Source organism: Salvelinus namaycush, unplaced genomic scaffold (assembly GCF_016432855.1).
Source record: "Salvelinus namaycush isolate Seneca unplaced genomic scaffold, SaNama_1.0 Scaffold25, whole genome shotgun sequence".
NCBI classification, from domain to species: domain Eukaryota; kingdom Metazoa; phylum Chordata; class Actinopteri; order Salmoniformes; family Salmonidae; genus Salvelinus; species Salvelinus namaycush.
The window spans coordinates 631,047-649,172 of record NW_024059341.1 but is presented as its reverse complement, the minus strand read 5'-3'; the positions used below and the strand labels follow the sequence as shown (position 1 = coordinate 649,172).

At 51.0% G+C, this 18,126-nt stretch overlaps 2 protein-coding genes across 2 annotated transcripts in view; both read right to left on the bottom strand.

Annotated features, from left to right (window-relative positions):
- Positions 1 to 16,232, bottom strand: part of LOC120039064 (extensin-2-like) — a 28,738-nt gene extending 12,506 nt beyond the window's left edge. Inside the window, exons 1-3 of the mRNA XM_038984590.1 lie at positions 16,188 to 16,232; positions 14,104 to 15,654; positions 12,817 to 14,022 (exon numbers count right to left, since the gene is read on the bottom strand). Coding sequence (XP_038840518.1) covers positions 12,817 to 14,022; positions 14,104 to 15,654; positions 16,188 to 16,232 — 2,802 coding nt within the window. The remainder of the gene's footprint in view (positions 1 to 12,816; positions 14,023 to 14,103; positions 15,655 to 16,187) is intronic.
- LOC120039065 (NEDD4-binding protein 3-A-like) overlaps positions 1 to 18,126 on the bottom strand; it is a gene marked incomplete at its 3' end in the record, with an annotated part of 78,568 nt that overhangs the window by 37,743 nt on the left and 22,699 nt on the right. The window lies entirely within an intron of this gene.

Genomic DNA, 18,126 nt, shown 5'->3' with positions numbered 1-18,126 from the left:
TGAAGAAACTTTAAGTTCTTGAAATTTTACTGATTGACTGACCTTCATGTCTTAAAATAATGATGGACTGTCATTCTCTTTGCTTATTTGAGATGTTCTTGCCATACTATGGACTTGGTCTTTTACCAAATAGAGATATCTTCTGTATACCACCCCTACCTTGTCACAACACAACTGATTGGCTCAAACGCATTAAGAAGGAATTCCACAAATTAACTTTTAACAAGGCACACCTGTTAATTTAAAGATATTTCAGGTGACTACCTCATGAAGTTGGTTGAGAGAATGCCAAGAGTGTGCAAAGCTGTCATCAAGGCAAATACAATTATTTAACCTTTATTTAACTAGGCAAGTCAGTTAAGAACAAATTCTTATTTACAATGACAGCCTACACCGACCAACTGTGCGCAGCCCTATGGGACTCCCAATCAAGGTGTGATGCAGCCTGGATTCATACCTTGTACTGGAGTGATGCCTCTTGTAATAAGATGCAGTGTCTTAGACCACTGCGCCACTCAGGAGTCCACTCGGGGCAAAGGGTGGCTGCTTTGAAGAATCTCAAATATAACATATATTTTGATTTGTTTAACATTTTTTTGGTTACTACATGATTCCATATGTTTTTCATAGTTTCGTTGTCTTCACTATTATTCTATAATGTAGACAATAGTAAAAATAAAGAAAAACCCTTGAATGAGTAGGTGTGTTCAAACTGTAAGTCACATTCAGTTAAAACACACACACAGGCTGAGAGAGCACTACTGATTGATGGAAAACACACACACACACACACGCACACGCACACGCACACGCACACGCACACGCACACGCACACACAGTGGTTGGTGGTGTGAATCAACAGGGAGACTGTGTGTGTGGTGAGTGAGGGGCAGATGGTCTTGTTAAAACAACCCTAACACCTCTAGGTTATACAGGGTGGCTTCAGGGCCTGATCACAGATAAATAGTGAAGATGTGTAACAGCTACACACAGGGAAAACTCACAATACCTCAACACACACATACACAACATCTTTGTTTCTCAGGGGAACAGGACTGAGATTGTCCTGGCTAGCAGACATAAAATGGCCCATAATTCCCCCAACAGAATCAAGACAGCGAGCAGGATGTCACATTCCAGTCCCAGGCTAAGTTAATAAAGGAAGGGACAGGACAGAAAGAACAAACATCTCATGAACCTGAACAGAGCGAAAGGTGTGTGAGAGAAAGAGAGAGAGACAGAGAGATCAAATACAAATCTTGGAATCAATTATTAAAGACTACCAGAACCCACTGGATTCTCCAATTACCTTGAATGAACTAGAGGACAAAATACAAACCCTCCAACCCAAAAAGGGCTTTTGGTATTGATGGTATCCTAAAATAAATGATCAAATATACAGACCACAAATTCCAATTGGCTATACTAAAACTCTTTAACATCATCCTTGGCTCTGGCATCTTCCCCAATATTTGGAACCAAGGACTGATCACCCCAATCCACAAAAGTGGAGACAGATTTGACCACCAACAACTACCTTGGGATATGCGTCAACAGCAGCCTTGTGAAAATCCTCTGCATTATCATTAACAGCAGACTCGTACATTTCCTCAGAGAAAACAATGTACTGAGCAAATGTCAAATTGGCTTTTTACCAAATTACTGTAGGACAGACCACGTATTCACCCTGCACACCCTAACTGACAGACAGCCAAACAAACCAAAACAAAGGCAAACTCCTCTCATGCTTTGTAGATTTCAAAAAAGTTTTTGACACAATTTGCCAAGAGGATCTGCTATACAAATTGATGGAAAGTGGTGTTGGGGGGAAAACTTATGACATTATAAAATCCATGTACACAAACAACAAGTGTGCGGTTAAAATTGTAAAAAAGCAGGGCCGGGGGGTGAGACAGGGCCGAGGGGGGAGACAGGGCCGGGGGGTGAGACAGGGCCGAGGGGGGAGACAGGGCCGAGGGGGGAGACAGGGCCGAGGGGGGAGACAGGGCCGGGGGGTGAGACAGGGCCGAGGGGGGAGACAGGGCCGAGGGGGGAGACAGGGCCGAGGGGGGAGACAGGGCCGAGGGGGGGAGACAGGGCCGAGGGGGGAGACAGGGCCGGGGGGTGAGACAGGGCCGAGGGGGGAGACAGGGCCGGGGGGTGAGACAGGGCCGGGGGGTGAGACAGGGCCGGGGGGTGAGACAGGGCCGAGGGGGGAGACAGGGCCGAGGGGGGAGACAGGGCCGAGGGGTGAGACAGGGCCGGGGGGTGAGACAGGGCCGAGGGGGGAGACAGGGCCGAGGGGGGAGACAGGGCCGAGGGGGGAGACAGGGCCGAGGGGGGAGACAGGGCCGAGGGGGGAGACAGGGCCGGGGGGTGAGACAGGGCCGAGGGGGGAGACAGGGCCGAGGGGGGAGACAGGGCCGGGGGGGGAGACAGGGCCGAGGGGGGAGACAGGGCCGAGGGGGGAGACAGGGCCGAGGGGGGAGACAGGGCCGAGGGGGGAGACAGGGCCGAGGGGGGAGACAGGGCCGAGGGGGGAGACAGGGCCGGGGGGGGAGACAGGGCCGGGGGGGGAGACAGGGCCGAGGGGTGAGACAGGGCCGAGGGGGGAGACAGGGCCGAGGGGGGAGACAGGGCCGAGGGGGGAGACAGGGCCGGGGGGGGAGACAGGGCCGGGGGGTGAGACAGGGCCGAGGGGGGAGACAGGGCCGGGGGGTGAGACAGGGCCGAGGGGGGAGACAGGGCCGAGGGGGGAGACAGGGCCGGGGGGGGAGACAGGGCCGAGGGGGGAGACAGGGCCGGGGGGGGAGACAGGGCCGGGGGGGGAGACAGGGCCGGGGGGGGAGACAGGGCCGAGGGGGGAGACAGGGCCGGGGGGTGAGACAGGGCCGAGGGGGGAGACAGGGCCGGGGGGGGAGACAGGGCCGAGGGGGGAGACAGGGCCGAGGGGGGAGACAGGGCCGAGGGGGGAGACAGGGCCGAGGGGGGAGACAGGGCCGGGGGGGGAGACAGGGCCTGGGGGGGGAGACAGGGCCGGGGGGGGAGACAGGGCCGAGGGGGGAGACAGGGCCGAGGGGGGAGACAGGGCCGAGGGGGGAGACAGGGCCGAGGGGGGAGACAGGGCCGAGGGGGGAGACAGGGCCGAGGGGGGAGACAGGGCCGAGGGGGGAGACAGGGCCGAGGGGGGAGACAGGGCCGAGGGGGGAGACAGGGCCGAGGGGGGAGACAGGGCCGAGGGGGGAGACAGGGCCGAGGGGGGAGACAGGGCCGAGGGGGGAGACAGGGCCGGGGGGGGAGACAGGGCCGAGGGGGGAGACAGGGCCGGGGGGGAGACAGGGCCGAGGGGGGAGACAGGGCCGAGGGGGGAGACAGGGCCGAGGGGGGAGACAGGGCCGAGGGGGGAGACAGGGCCGAGGGGGGAGACAGGGCCGAGGGGGGAGACAGGGCCGAGGGGGGAGACAGGGCCGAGGGGGGAGACAGGGCCGAGGGGGGAGACAGGGCCGGGGGGGGAGACAGGGCCGGGGGGGAGACAGGGCCGAGGGGGGAGACAGGGCCGAGGGGGGAGACAGGGCCGAGGGGGGAGACAGGGCCGAGGGGTGAGACAGGGCCGAGGGGGGAGACAGGGCCGAGGGGGGAGACAGGGCCGAGGGGGGAGACAGGGATGCAGCTTCATTTTGATTTTTTTTAACCCTAATTTTACCAGGTAAGTTGACTGAGAACAAATTCTAATTTTCAGCAACGACCTGGGGAACAGTTACAGGGGAGAGGCGGGGGGATGAATGAGCCAATTAAGCCCCAGCCTCTTCAACATATATATCAACGAATTGGTGAGGGCACTAGAACAGTCTGCAGCACCCGGCCTCACCCTACTAGAATCTGAAGTCAAATGTCTACTGTTTGCTGATGATCTGGTGCTTCTGTCACCAACCAAGGAGGGCCTACAGCATCACCTAGATCTTCTGCACAGGTTCAGTCAGACCTGGGCCCTGATAGTAAATCTCAGTAAGACAAACATAATGGTGTTCCAAAAAGGTCCAGTTGCCAGGACCACAAATGCAAATTCCATCTAGACACCGTTGCCTTAGAGCACACAAAAAACTATACATACCTCAGCCTAAACATTAGCGCCACAGGTAACTTCCACAAAGCTATGAACGATCTGAGAGACAAGGCAAGAAGGGCATTCTATGCCGTCAAAAAGGAACATAAAATTCAACCTACCAATTAGGATCTGTCTAAAAATACTTGAATCAGTCATAGAGCCCATTGCCCTTTATGGTTGTGAAGTCTGGGGTCCGCTCACCAACCAAGAATTCACAAAATGGGACAAAGACTCTGCATCCAGAATTCTGCAAACATATCCTCTGTGTACAACATAAATCACCAAATAATGCATGCAGAGCAGAATTAGGCCGATACCCGCTAATTATCAAAATCCTGAAACGAGACGTTAAATTCTACAACCACCTAAAAGGAAGCGATTCCCAAACCTTCCATAACAAAGCCCTCAACTACAGAAAGATTGACCTGGAGAAGAGTCCCCTAAGCAAGCTGGTCCTGGGGCTCTGTTCACAGACACTAACAGACCCCACAGAGCCCCAGGACAGCAACACAATTAGACCCAACCAAATCATAAGAAAACAAAAAGATACTTACTTGACACATTGGAAAGAATTAACAAAAAAACAGAGCAAACTAGAATGTTATTTGGCCCTAAACAGAGAGTACACAGTGGCAGAATACCTGACCCCTGTGACTGACCCTAAACAGAGAGTACACAGTGGCAGAATACCTGACCACTGTGACTGACCCTAAACAGAGAGTACACAGTGGCAGAATACCTGACCACTGTGACTGACCCTAAACAGAGAGTACACAGTGGCAGAATACCTGACCCCTGTGACTGACCCTAAACAGAGAGTACACAGTGGCAGAATACCTGACCCCTGTGACTGACCCTAAACAGAGAGTACACAGTGGCAGAATACCTGACCCCTGTGACTGACCCTAAACAGAGAGTACACAGTGGCAGAATACCTGACCACTGTGACTGACCCTAAACAGAGAGTACACAGTGGCAGAATACCTGACCCCTGTGACTGACCCTAAACAGAGAGTACACAGTGGCAGAATACCTGACCCCTGTGACTGACCCTAAACAGAGAGTACACAGTGGCAGAATACCTGACCCCTGTGACTGACCCTAAACAGAGAGTACACAGTGGCAGAATACCTGACCCCTGTGACTGACCCTAAACAGAGAGTACACAGTGGCAGAATACCTGACCCCTGTGACTGACCCTAAACAGAGAGTACACAGTGGCAGAATACCTGACCCCTGTGACTGACCCTAAACAGAGAGTACACAGTGGCAGAATACCTGACCCCTGTGACTGACCCTAAACAGAGAGTACACAGTGGCAGAATACCTGACCCCTGTGACTGACCCTAAACAGAGAGTACACAGTGGCAGAATACCTGACCCCTGTGACTGACCCTAAACAGAGAGTACACAGTGGCAGAATACCTGACCACTGTGACTGACCCTAAACAGAGAGTACACAGTGGCAGAATACCTGACCCCTGTGACTGACCCTAAACAGAGAGTACACAGTGGCAGAATACCTGACCCCTGTGACTGACCCTAAACAGAGAGTACACAGTGGCAGAATACCTGACCACTGTGACTGACCCTAAACAGAGAGTACACAGTGGCAGAATACCTGACCCCTGTGACTGACCCTAAACAGAGAGTACACAGTGGCAGAATACCTGACCACTGTGACTGACCCTAAACAGAGAGTACACAGTGGCAGAATACCTGACCACTGTGACTGACCCTAAACAGAGAGTACACAGTGGCAGAATACCTGACCCCTGTGACTGACCCTAAACAGAGAGTACACAGTGGCAGAATACCTGACCCCTGTGACTGACCCTAAACAGAGAGTACACAGTGGCAGAATACCTGACCCCTGTGACTGACCCTAAACAGAGAGTACACAGTGGCAGAATACCTGACCCCTGTGACTGACCCTAAACAGAGAGTACACAGTGGCAGAATACCTGACCCCTGTGACTGACCCTAAACAGAGAGTACACAGTGGCAGAATACCTGACCACTGTGACTGACCCTAAACAGAGAGTACACAGTGGCAGAATACCTGACCCCTGTGACTGACCCTAAACAGAGAGTACACAGTGGCAGAATACCTGACCACTGTGACTGACCCTAAACAGAGAGTACACAGTGGCAGAATACCTGACCCCTGTGACTGACCCTAAACAGAGAGTACACTGTAGCAGAATACCTGACCACTGTGACTGACCCTAAACAGAGAGTACACAGTGGCAGAATACCTGACCCCTGTGACTGACCCTAAACAGAGAGTACACAGTGGCAGAATACCTGACCCCTGTGACTGACCCTAAACAGAGAGTACACAGTGGCAGAATACCTGACCACTGTGACTGACCCTAAACAGAGAGTACACAGTGGCAGAATACCTGACCACTGTGACTGACCCTAAACAGAGAGTACACAGTGGCAGAATACCTGACCCCTGTGACTGACCCTAAACAGAGAGTACACAGTGGCAGAATACCTGACCACTGTGACTAACCCTAAACAGAGAGTACACAGTGGCAGAATACCTGACCCCTGTGACTAACCCAAACTGAACCTTTTTCGGCAAGACAGATCTTCCAAAGGTGGTGGAGTGTCAATCTTTACCAAGGATCACCTTCAGTGCTCGCTTGTCTCCACCAAGTCTGTCCCCAAACAATTTGATCTGCTGGATTTACACATTAAACTTTCAAATAGCTCTTTGTTGACTGTTGCTGGGTGCTATCGTCCTCCATCAGCACCGGCCTGTACCCTAAGCTCTCTCCTGGCCCCTTACAATAAGTCTTAATTTGTCCTGCTAGGTGACCTAAACTGGGACATGTTTAAACCACCTGACCAAGTCCTAAAGCAATGAGGCTCTATAAATCTTTCTCAGATTATAACCAGTCCCACATAGTATGACTCCAAACACCCAGAAAAGGCTACTCTCCTCGATGTTATCCTGATAGGTATCAGTCTGGTGTTTTCTGTAATGACCTTAGTGATCACTGTTTTACAGCCTGTGTTCGTAATGGCTGCTCAGTGAAACGACCTGTCCTGATTTGTCATAGACGCTTGCTAAAAAACTTTAATGAGCAAGCCTTCCTTCATGAACTGGCCTCTGTAAATTGGTATAGAATCAGCTTGATCCCCTCTGTCGAAGACACTTGGTCCTTCTTTTTTTAATATTTTCAGTGGTAACAAATACACGCTCATAAGAGTTACTCCACCTCAAGAATTTCATTTGGCAAATCGCTCGGCACACGGCATTCAGGCTGACTTGCTCTCGTTCAGGCAAATTAGAAATAAGTGCACTCAGGCTATCCAGAAGGCCAAAGTGAGTTACTTTAAGGAGCAGTTCTCTCCCTGTGGGTCTAACCCCAAGAAGTTCTGGAAAACAGTTAAAGACCTGGAGAATAAACGCTCCTCCTCACAGCTGCCCATGTCCCTTAATGTTGATGATGTGGTTGTTACTGACAAGAAGCACATGGCTGAGCTCTTTAATCACCACTTCATTAAGTCAGGATTCCTATTTGACTCAGCCATGCCTCCTTGCACATCCAACATTTCCTCATCTCCCACCTCTTCTAATGTGACGATGCTCCTCCGTCTGTTTCCCTGCCCCACTACAAAGTATCTCACTGTAGTCGGTTTCTGAGTCCAAGGTGCTAAAGGAGCTCCTTAAGGAAAGCTTTTACTATGTACAGACTCAGTGAGCAAAGCCTTGCTATTGAGAAAGGCCACCGTAGGCAGACCTGGCTCTCAAGAGAAGACAGGCTATGTGCACACTGCCCACAAAATGAGGTGGAAACTGAGCTGCACTTCCTAACCATCTGCCAAATGTATGACCCTATTAGAGACACATATTTCCCTCAGATTACACAGACTAACAAAGAATTAAAAAACAAATCCAATTTTGATAAACTTCCATATCTACTGGGTGAAATACCACAGTGCGCCACACAGAAGCAATAATTGTGACCTGTTGCCACAAGAAAAGGGCAACCAGTGAAGAACAAACACCATTGTAAATACAACCCATATTTATGTTTATTTATTTTCCCTTTTGTACTGTAACTATTTGCACATCATTACAACACTGTATATAGACATAATATGACATTTGTAATCTCTTTATTATTTTGGAACTGAGTGTAATGTTAACTGTTCATTTTTTTGTGTTTATTTCACTTTTGTATATTATCTACATCACTTGCTTTGCCAATGTTCACATGTTTCCCATGCCAAGAAAGCCCTTAAATTGAAATTGAATTGAAATTGAGACATAGAGAGAGAGAGAGAGAGACATAGAGAGAGAGACATAGAGAGAGAGACAGAGACATAGAGAGAGAGATAGACAGAGAGAGAGAGACAGAGACAGAGACAGAGACAGCGACAGAGAGAGAGAGAGAGAGAGAGAGAGAGAGAGAGAGAGAGAGAGAGAGAGAGAGAGAGAGAGAGAGAGAGAGAGAGAGAGAGAGAGAGAGAGAGAGAGAGGTGTTGTGTCTAAAAAAAGAGTCCATTGTTTCCTTCTGCAGGGGAACAGGTTCACATAGGAGTCAGTGTTCTGTGATTACAGTGTTAGATACTGATCTGATACAGAGTGGAGTGTTTCCCACGTCAACCGGCTACGGCCCACACCTAAATTAGCTAACCTTAGACTCTATCTCCTCACACTGTCAGCAGTATTAGAGAGAAATGGTGAGCGAGAGAGTGAGGGATGGAGGGAGAGCCAGAGTGGGATTTTATTTAACCTTCATTTAATTAGGCAAGTCAGTTAAGAACAAATTATTATTTACAATGACAGCCTACCCTGGCCAAACCCTAACCCGGATAACACTGGGCCAATTGTGCACCACCCTATGGGACTCCCAATCACGGCCGGTTGTGATACAGCCTGGAATCAAACCAGGGTCTGTAGTGGCGCCTCCAGCACTGAGTTGCAGTGTCTTAGACCGTTGCGCCACTCTGGAGCCCAAAAGAGAGACAGATGGACTGAGAAAGAGAGTAGTGGATGACGGGGCAAGAGAGAGAGTGGGAGAAAGAGAGAGTGGGAGAAAGAGATGAGAGAAAGAGCGTGAGCGAGAGAGAGAAGAGAGTAGTGGATGACGGGGCAAGAGAGAGAGTGGGAGAAAGAGAGTAGTGGATGACAGGGAAAGAGAGAGAGAGTGGGAGAAAGAGAGAGCGGGAGAAAGAGATGAGAGAGAGAGAGAGTGAGCGAGAGAGAGAAAGAGAGAGAGAGAGAGAGAGACAGAACATGAGGGTCTGTGTTGTAAACATTGATACTGATCTGTGTTGACTTTGCTGTACTGGTCTTTTTGTCTGAATCACAGAGAGCCCACAGAGAGCAGAGTATGAGACCGGTGGGAACAGAAAGGTTGCAGACGCCACAGGACTTTGAGAGAGAACTGCCTGTCGGATGGTAGACACAGGGACTGACTTCTAATCTCACTTGTCATCACGCTTCAGTGAATAAATGGGTGAACAATCACTGGGGGAATTCCTAACGTAACACGAGCCTACTGACGTAAGACTATAAACGCCAATGTAGCCTAAATGAATGGAGGGCTATTTGCAGGCAACGGAGAGACTTGTGACTGTGTCTGAAAGACATTAGGATGCACAACAGGAAGTCAACTTTAAACCTCATCATTAGCTATTGTGGTCTAAACATCTCTCCAAGGGCTTCTGAATTCACTCTATTAGCAATGGTGTAGTACCAACAAGAGGCCATGTTGTTTCCTGCTGGTCAGTGAACCAGGATATTATGGTGGTAAATAGAAACTACTGCCTCAGTATGAAAAGTTAGCAAGATAATTCCCTGTTCATTTTAATAGCAAATGAGCTTCCTGGGCTAAAAGTTAATTCAATGACTCGCCATCCCCCTCACAGTTTACTAAAGCTACAACATGAAACACAACAACATAAAAATGTCTGCAGGATTTTTGCTAGTCTTCTATAAACTGAACTTTGTGATTTGTGTATTAATAGTATAGGTCCATATTTACTTTTTTTAAACTTAAGACTGTGCTGCATTTCTAGGTAACTGTCAACTGTACAGTGAACGTTCTAAAAGCACATTGAAATAACCTACTATTCCGCTGCCATAATGTTACCTTGTCAATCTGACGTTATATAACTAAATAAACAAAAGATCGTTGTTCACCTCTCAGTGAATTAAGCTGTGACTTCAGTTCTCTCCTCTCTTCCTGGTCCCACGCACAGCCTCTCTCTCTCTCTCACACCTACGCACACACACACACACCTTCGCTCTCCCTCGCCACTGCCTCTACCACCTGGCTTCTTCTCTCTAGTGCTCCGTGATGGGGGGCATTTCCTCCCACTGACCTACCGGCCAGACACTACTACTAATCCTCTCCTCCCCTTCCCTCCTCTCTTCTCTCCTCCCCTCCTTTCCTCCTCACCCCTCTCCTCCACTCCACTCCTTTCCTCCTCCTCCCTCCACTCCTCTCCTTTCCTCCACTCCACTACTCTCCTCTCCTCCACCTCCACTCCTTTCCTCCTCCCTCCACTCCTTCTCCACTCATCTCCTCCCTCCACTCCTATCCTCCTCACTCCACTCCTCTCCTTTCCTCCACTCCTCTCCTCTCCTTTCCTCCACTCCACTCCTTTCCTCCTCCTCACTCCACTCTTCTCCTTTCCTCCACTCCACTCCTCTCCTCCACTCCTTTCCTCCTCCTCCCTCCACTCCTCTCCTCTCCTCCACTCCACTACTCTCCTCTCCTCCACCTCCACTCCTTTCCTCCTCCCTCCACTCCTTCTCCACTCCTATCCTCCTCACTCCACTCCTCTCCTTTCCTCCACTCCTCCTCCCTCCACTCCACTACTCTCCTCTTCTCTCCTCCTCACTCTACACCTCTCCTCCTCCCTCCTTTCCTCCCCCTCCACTCCACTCCACTCCACTCCACTCCTTTCATTTCCCCTTCTCCTCTCTGTGTGTATTCACACAGGGTTTATTCTAGGGGCCACTGCAGTCAGACCAGTTCTCTGGTTATATACACCTTGACTTTCTTCTTCTCTCCTGTTCCTTCCCTTCCCTTCATCTCTCCTCTCATTTCCTCTCCTCTGTGTGTATTCATCACAGTACTCCATTCTAGGGGCTAGTGTGGTCAGTCAGACCAGTTCAGTCTGTTCAGACACAAAGAGCAGGATGTGAAGCGGTCAATGTAGACCTGGTGTGAAGATGTTTGAAAGCTGGTTTCACTACACACCACTACACACCAACAGCCAATCTAGCAAGCTTACCTTTGGATCAACAAACAATAACCCCGGCTCAGACATGGGTTAAAAGGTATTATAAACTGGGTGGTTCGAGAACTGAATGCTGGTGTGCTGAAAGCATTTCTTTTTACTGCTCTAATTCTGTTGGTAATCACTTTATAATAGCAATAAGGCAACTCAGGGTAAAGAGGAAGGAAGAGAAGAGAGAGAGAGAGAGAGAAACAGAGAGAGAGAGCGACAGAGAGAGAGAGAGAGAAACAGAGAGAGAGAGAGAAAGACAGAGAGAGAGAAAGAGACAAAGAGAGAAAGAGAGAGACAGAGAGAGAAAGAGAGAGAGAGAGAGAAATAGCAATAGAGAGACAGACATACAGACAGACAGGAAGTCAACAGAACAGATAATAAGGGTCTGTCTGTCCTGTAGTGCTGTGGCCTGCCTGTCTGCCTGTCTGTCCTGCAGTGCTCAGTGCTGTGGCCTGTCTGTCTGCCTGTCCTGCAGTGCTGTGGCCTGCCTGTCTGCCTGTCCTGCAGTGCTGTGGCCTGCCTGTCTGCCTGTCCTGCAGTGATGTGGCCTGCCTGTCTGTCTTGCAGTGCTCAGTGCTGTGGCCGGTCTGTCTTGCAGTGCTGTGGCTTGTTTGTCTGTCTGTCCTGCAGTGCTCAGTGCTGTGGCCTGTCTGCCTGTCTGTCCTGCAGTGCTGTGGCCTGTCTGCCTGTCTGTCCTGCAGTGCTCAGTGCTGTGGCCTGTCTGTCTGTCCTGCAGTGCTCAGTGATGTGGCCATTCTGCCTGTCTGTCTGTCCTGCCGTGCTCAGTGCTATGGCCTGTCTGTCTGCCTGTCCTACAGTGCTCAGTGCTGTGGCCTGTCTGTCTGCCTGCCCTACAGTGCTCAGTGCTGTGGCCTGTCTGTCTGCCTGTCCTGTAGTGCTCAGTGCTGTGGCTGGTCTGTCTGCCTGTCCTGCAGTGCTGTGGCTGGTCTGTCTGCCTGTCCTGCAGTGCTGTGGCCTGCCTGTCTGTCTTGCAGTGCTCAGTGCTGTGGCCGGTCTGTCTGCCTGTCCTGCAGTGCTCAGTGCTGTAGCCTGCCTGTCTTGCAGTGCTGTGGCCTGTCTGTCTTGCAGTACTGTGCTGTGGCTTGTTTGTCTGTCTGTCCTGCAGTGCTCAGTGCTGTGGCCTGTCTGCATGTCTGTCCTGCAGTGCTCAGTGCTGTGGCTTGTCTGCCTGTCTGTCCTGCAGTGCTCAGTGCTGTGGCCTGTCTGTCTGTCTGTCCTGCAGTGCTCAGTGCTGTGGCCATTCTGCCTGTCTGTCTGTCTGTCCTGCCGTGCTCAGTGCTGTGGCCTGTCTGTGGGTGGGCAGAACAATGGGCTGAAGCCTCCTGCATCCCAAATGGCACCCTATCCCCTATATAGTGCACTACTGTTGACCAGTAGTGCATTTTTCTAAATAGATAATAGGGTGTCAATTGGGATGCAGCCACTGTGTGAGTTGAGGGGTGGGCAGGGTCAGGGTAAGGGTCAGGGGCAGGGTAAGGGTCAGGTGCAAGGTAAGGAGCAGGGTAAGGGTCAGGGAAATGGGCAGGGTAAGGGTCAGGGTAAGGGTCAGGGTAAGGGTCAGTGTAAGGGTCAGGGTAAGGAGCAGGGTAAGGGTCAGGGAAATGGGCAGGGTAAGGAGCAGGGTAAGGGTCAGGGAAATGGGCAGGGTAAGGGTCAGGGTAAGGGAAATGGGCAGGGTAAGGGTCAGGGAAATGGGCAGGGTAAGGGTCAGTGTAAGGGTCAGGGTAAGGAGCAGGGTAAGGGTCAGGGAAATGGGCAGGGTAAGGGTCAGGGAAATGGTCAGGGTAAGGGTCAGGGAAATGGGCAGGGTAAGGGTCAGGGAAATGGTCAGGGTAAGGGTCAGGGAAATGGGCAGGGTAAGGGTCAGGGAAATGGTCAGGGTAAGGGTCAGGGAAATGGGCAGGGTAAGGGTCAGTGTAAGGGTCAGGGTAAGGAGCAGGGTAAGGAGCAGGGAAATGGGCAGGGTAAGGGTCAGGGAAATGGGTAGGGTAAGGGTCAGTGTAAGGGTCAGGGTAAGGGTCAGTGTAAGGGTCAGGGTCAGGGTAAGGGTCAGGGGTAGGGTAAGGGGCAGCGTAAGGAGCAGGGTAAGGGGCAGGGTAAGGGTCAGTGTAAGGGTCAGTGTAAGGGTCAGGGTAAGGGGCAGAGTCAAAGTAAGGGGCAGGGTAAGGGTCAGGGTAAGGGGCAGGGTCAGAGTAAGGGGCAGGGTAAGGGTCAGGGTAAGGGTCAGGGTAAGGAGCAGGGTATGGGGCAGGGTAAGGGGCAGGGTAAGGGTCAGTGTAAGGGGCAGGGTATGGAGCAGGGTATGGGGTAGGGTAAGGGGCAGGGTAAGGGTCAGTGTAAGGGGCAGGGTAAGGGTCAGTGTAAGGGGCAGTGTAAGGGGCAGGGTAAGGGGCAGAGTCAGGGTAAGGGGCAGGGTAAGGGTCAGAGTCAGGGTAAGGGGCAGGGTAAGGGGCAGGGTAAGTGTCAGAGTCAGGGTAAGGGGCAGGGTAAGGGTCAGAGTCAGGGTCAGGGTAAGGGACAGGGTAAGGGGCAGAGTCAGGGTAAGGGGCAGGGTAAGGGGCAGTGTAAGGGTCAGAGTCAGGGTCAGTGTAAGGGTAAGGGGTAGGGTAAGGGGCAGCGTAAGGAGCAGGCTAAGGGGCAGGGTAAGGGGCAGGGTAAGGGTCAGGGTCAGTCTAAGGGTCAGGGTAAGGGGCAGGGTCAGAGTAAGGGGCAGGGTAAGGGTCAGAATAAGGGGCAGGGTAAGGGGCAGGGTCAGAGTAAGGGGCAGGGTAAGGGTCAGGGTAAGGGTCAGGGTCAGAGTCAGGGGCAGGGTATGGGGCAGGGTAAGGGGCAGGGTATGGGGCAGGGTAAGGGGCAGGGTAAGGGGCAGGGTAAGGGGCAGGGTAAGGGTCAGTGTAAGGGTCAGTGTAAGGGGCAGTGTAAGGGTCAGTGTAAGGGGCAGGGTAAGGGGCAGGGTAAGGGGCAGAGTCAGGGTAAGGGGCAGGGTAAGGGGCAGAGTCAGGGTCAGTGTAAGGGTCAGTGTAAGGGGCAGGGTAAGGGGCAGGGTAAGGGGCAGGGTAAGGGGCAGAGTCAGGGTAAGGGGCAGGGTAAGGGGCAGGGTAAGTGTCAGAGTCAGGGTAAGGGGCAGGGTAAGGGTCAGAGTCAGGGTCAGTGTAAGGGGCAGAGTCAGGGGCAGGGTAAGGGGCAGGGTAAGGGTCAGTGTAAGGGGCAAGGTAAGGGTCAGGGTCAGTGTAAGGGTCAGAGTCAGGGTCAGTGTAAGGGGCAGGGTAAGGGTCAGAGTCAGGGTCAGTGTAAGGGGCAGGGTAAGGGTCAGAGTCAGGGTCAGTGTAAGGGGCAGGGTAAGGGTCAGAGTAAGGGTCAGAGTCAGGGTAAGGGTCAGAGTCAGGGTCAGTGTAAGGGGCAGGGTAAGGGTCAGAGTCAGGGTCAGTGTAAGGGGCAGGGTAAGGGTCAGAGTAAGGGTCAGAGTCAGGGTCAGGGTAAGGGTTAGAGTCAGGGTCAGTGTAAGGGGCAGCGTAAGGGTCAGAGTCAGAGTCAGGGTCAGTGTAAGGGGCAGGGTAAGGGTCAGAGTCAGGGTCAGTGTAAGGGGCAGGGTAAGGGTCAGAGTAAGGGTCAGAGTCAGGGTCAGTGTAAGGGTCAGAGTCAGGGTCAGTGTAAGGGGCAGGGTAAGGGTCAGAGTCAGGGTCAGTGTAAGGGTCAGAGTCAGGGTCAGTGTAAGGGGCAGGGTAAGGGTCAGAGTCAGGGTCAGTGTAAGGGTCAGAGTAAGGGGCAGGGTAAGGGTCAGAGTCAGGGTCAGTGTAAGGGTCAGAGTCAGGGGCAGGGTAAGGGTCAGAGTCAGGGTCAGTGTAAGGGGCAGGGTAAGGGTCAGAGTAAGGGTCAGAGTCAGGGTAAGGGTCAGAGTCAGGGTCAGTGTAAGGGTCAGAGTCAGGGTCAGTGTAAGGGGCAGAGTCAGGGTCAGTGTAAGGGGCAGGGTAAGGGTCAGAGTCAGGGTCAGTGTAAGGGTCAGTGTAAGGGGCAGGGTAAGGGTCAGAGTCAGGGTCAGTGTAAGGGGCAGCGTCAGGGTCAGTGTAAGGGTCAGTGTAAGGGGCAGGGTAAGGGGCAGGGTAAGGGTCAGAGTCAGGGTCAGTGTAAGGGTCAGAGTCAGGGTCAGTGTAAGGGGCAGCGTCAGGGTCAGTGTAAGGGGCAGGGTAAAGGGCAGCGTCAGGGTCAGTGTAAGGGGCAGCGTAAGGGTCAAGGTCAAGCCAGGCGGACCGACAGGTTCTATCCTGGATCACATTACAACACTGACTTCTGAGAGGCAAGAAACATGTAGGATTGTTCTCTCCTTTAAGCCCAGGAGAAATCCTGGGCTTAAAGGAGGGTTTTTCCCCTTTTCTTTGGTCCCACCATGTGATCAGGAGAGCAGATTTAGATGCCAGGCAGGGAGGTGGAAGGAACGGAGGGACAGATGGAGGGAATGGGGCCTCCGGAATGCCTGAGCTGGCACTACTGCGTGGGTAGACTAGCAGGACAACAGACCCCGGGCTGCCAACCAAGAGTTTGGCAAACTACCACCCATGTTGGCAATGACATTGTAATTAGCATTGTAACTAGGATGTAACTTTCTCAAGCTGAGTTGGTTGAGAGAAAGAGACTTTGGTCCCAATGGGAACTCCCCTGCCTAAATAAAGGTTAAATAAGACAAAGAGATAGACAGAAAGATAGAGAGAGAGCAGAGTTAAGCAGAAAGAGAGCAGAAAGAGGGTGAAAAAGAGGGGGGTTGAGTGTGAGGAACGTGTCAAGGCCTGCTTCCAGTTACCTGCCTGAGCAGCAGACCAGACCAGACGATGTCAGCAAGACTCATTTCCTCAACTTGAGCTCCTCTCAGACAATAAACAACATTACGAAACAATCCAGAGCAGACAGACAATAACACTGTAATAACCTTATAATAGCGTTAGGAAACAAAACCAGGAGCCAACTGGGAGGTACTGAGGTATTAACCTGGTCATAGAAGGTACTGAGGTATTAACCTGGTCATAGGAGGTACTGAGGTATTAACCTGGTCATAGGAGGTACTGAGAGGTATTAACCTGGTCATAGAAGGTACTGAGGTATTAACCTGGTCATAGAAGGTACTGAGGTATTAACCTGGTCATAGGAGGTACTGAGGTATTAACCTGGTCATAGAAGGTACTGAGAGGTATTAACCTGGTCATAGAAGGTACTGAGAGGTATTAACCTGGTCATAGGAGGTACTGAGAGGTATTAACCTGGTCATAGAAGGTACTGAGAGGTATTAACCTGGTCATAGGAGGTACTGAGAGGTATTAACCTGGTCATAGAAGGTACTGAGGTATTAACCTGGTCATAGGAGGTACTGAGGTATTAACCTGGTCATAGAAGGTACTGAGAGGTATTAACCTGGTCATAGAAGGTACTGAGAGGTATTAACCTGGTCATAGAAGGTACTGAGAGGTATTAACCTGGTCATAGAAGGTACTGAGAGGTATTAACCTGGTCATAGAAGGTACTGAGAGGTATTAACCTGGTCATAGAAGGTACTGAGAGGTATTAACCTGGTCATAGGAGGTACTGAGAGGTATTAACCTGGTCATAGGAGGTATTGAGAAGTATTAACCTGGCCATAGGATGTACTGAGGTATTAACCTGGCCATAGGATGTACTGAGAGGTATTAACCTGGTCATAGGAGGTACTGAGGTATTAACCTGGTCATAGGATGTACTGCGGTATTAACCTGGCCATAGGATGTACTGAGGTATTAACCTGGTCATAGGAGGTACAGAGAGGTATTAACCTGGTCATAGGAGGTACAGAGAAGTATTAACCTGGTCATAGGAGGTACAGAGAGGTATTAACTTGGTCATAGGAGGTACAGAGAGGTATTAACTTGGTCATAGGAGGTACTGAGGTATTAACCTGGCCATAGAAGGTATTGAGAGGTATTATCCTGGTCATAGGAGGAACTGAGGTATTCACCTGGTCATAGGAGGTACTGAGAGGTATTGACCTGATCATAGGAGATACTGTGAGGTATTGACCTGATCATAGGGGGTACTGAGAGGTATTAACCTGGTCATAGGAGGTACTGAGAGGTATTGACCTGATCATAGGAGATACTGTGAGGTATTGACCTGATCATAGGGGGTACTGAGAGGTATTAACCTGGTCATAGGAGGTACTGAGAGGTATTAATCTGGTCATAGGGGGTACTGAGAGGTATTTACCTGGTCATAGGAAGTACTGAGCGGTACTAACCTGGTCATAGGAGGTACTGAGAGGTATTAACCTGGTCATAGGAGGTACTGAGAGGTATTAACCTGGTCATAGGAGGTACAGAGAGGTATTTACCTGGTCATAGGAAGTACTGAGCGGTACTAACCTGGTCATAGGAGGTACTGAGAGGTATTAACCTGGTCATAGGAGGTACTGAGAGGTATTAATCTGGTCATAGGAAAAATTGATTAATTTACATTTTGCTTATATTTTGGACGGTATTCACACCCTTTGACTTTTTCCAAATGTTGTTGTGTTACGGCCTGAAATTAAAATGTATTAAAATTAGATTGTTTGTCACTGTCCTGCACACAAAACCTCATAAACTCAAAGTATAAATATGTTTTTAGAATTGTTTACACATGAATTAAATATGAACAGCTGAAATGTCTTGAGTCAATAAGTATTCAAGCCCTTTGTCATGGCAAGCCTAAATAAGTTCAGGAGTATTTGCTTAACA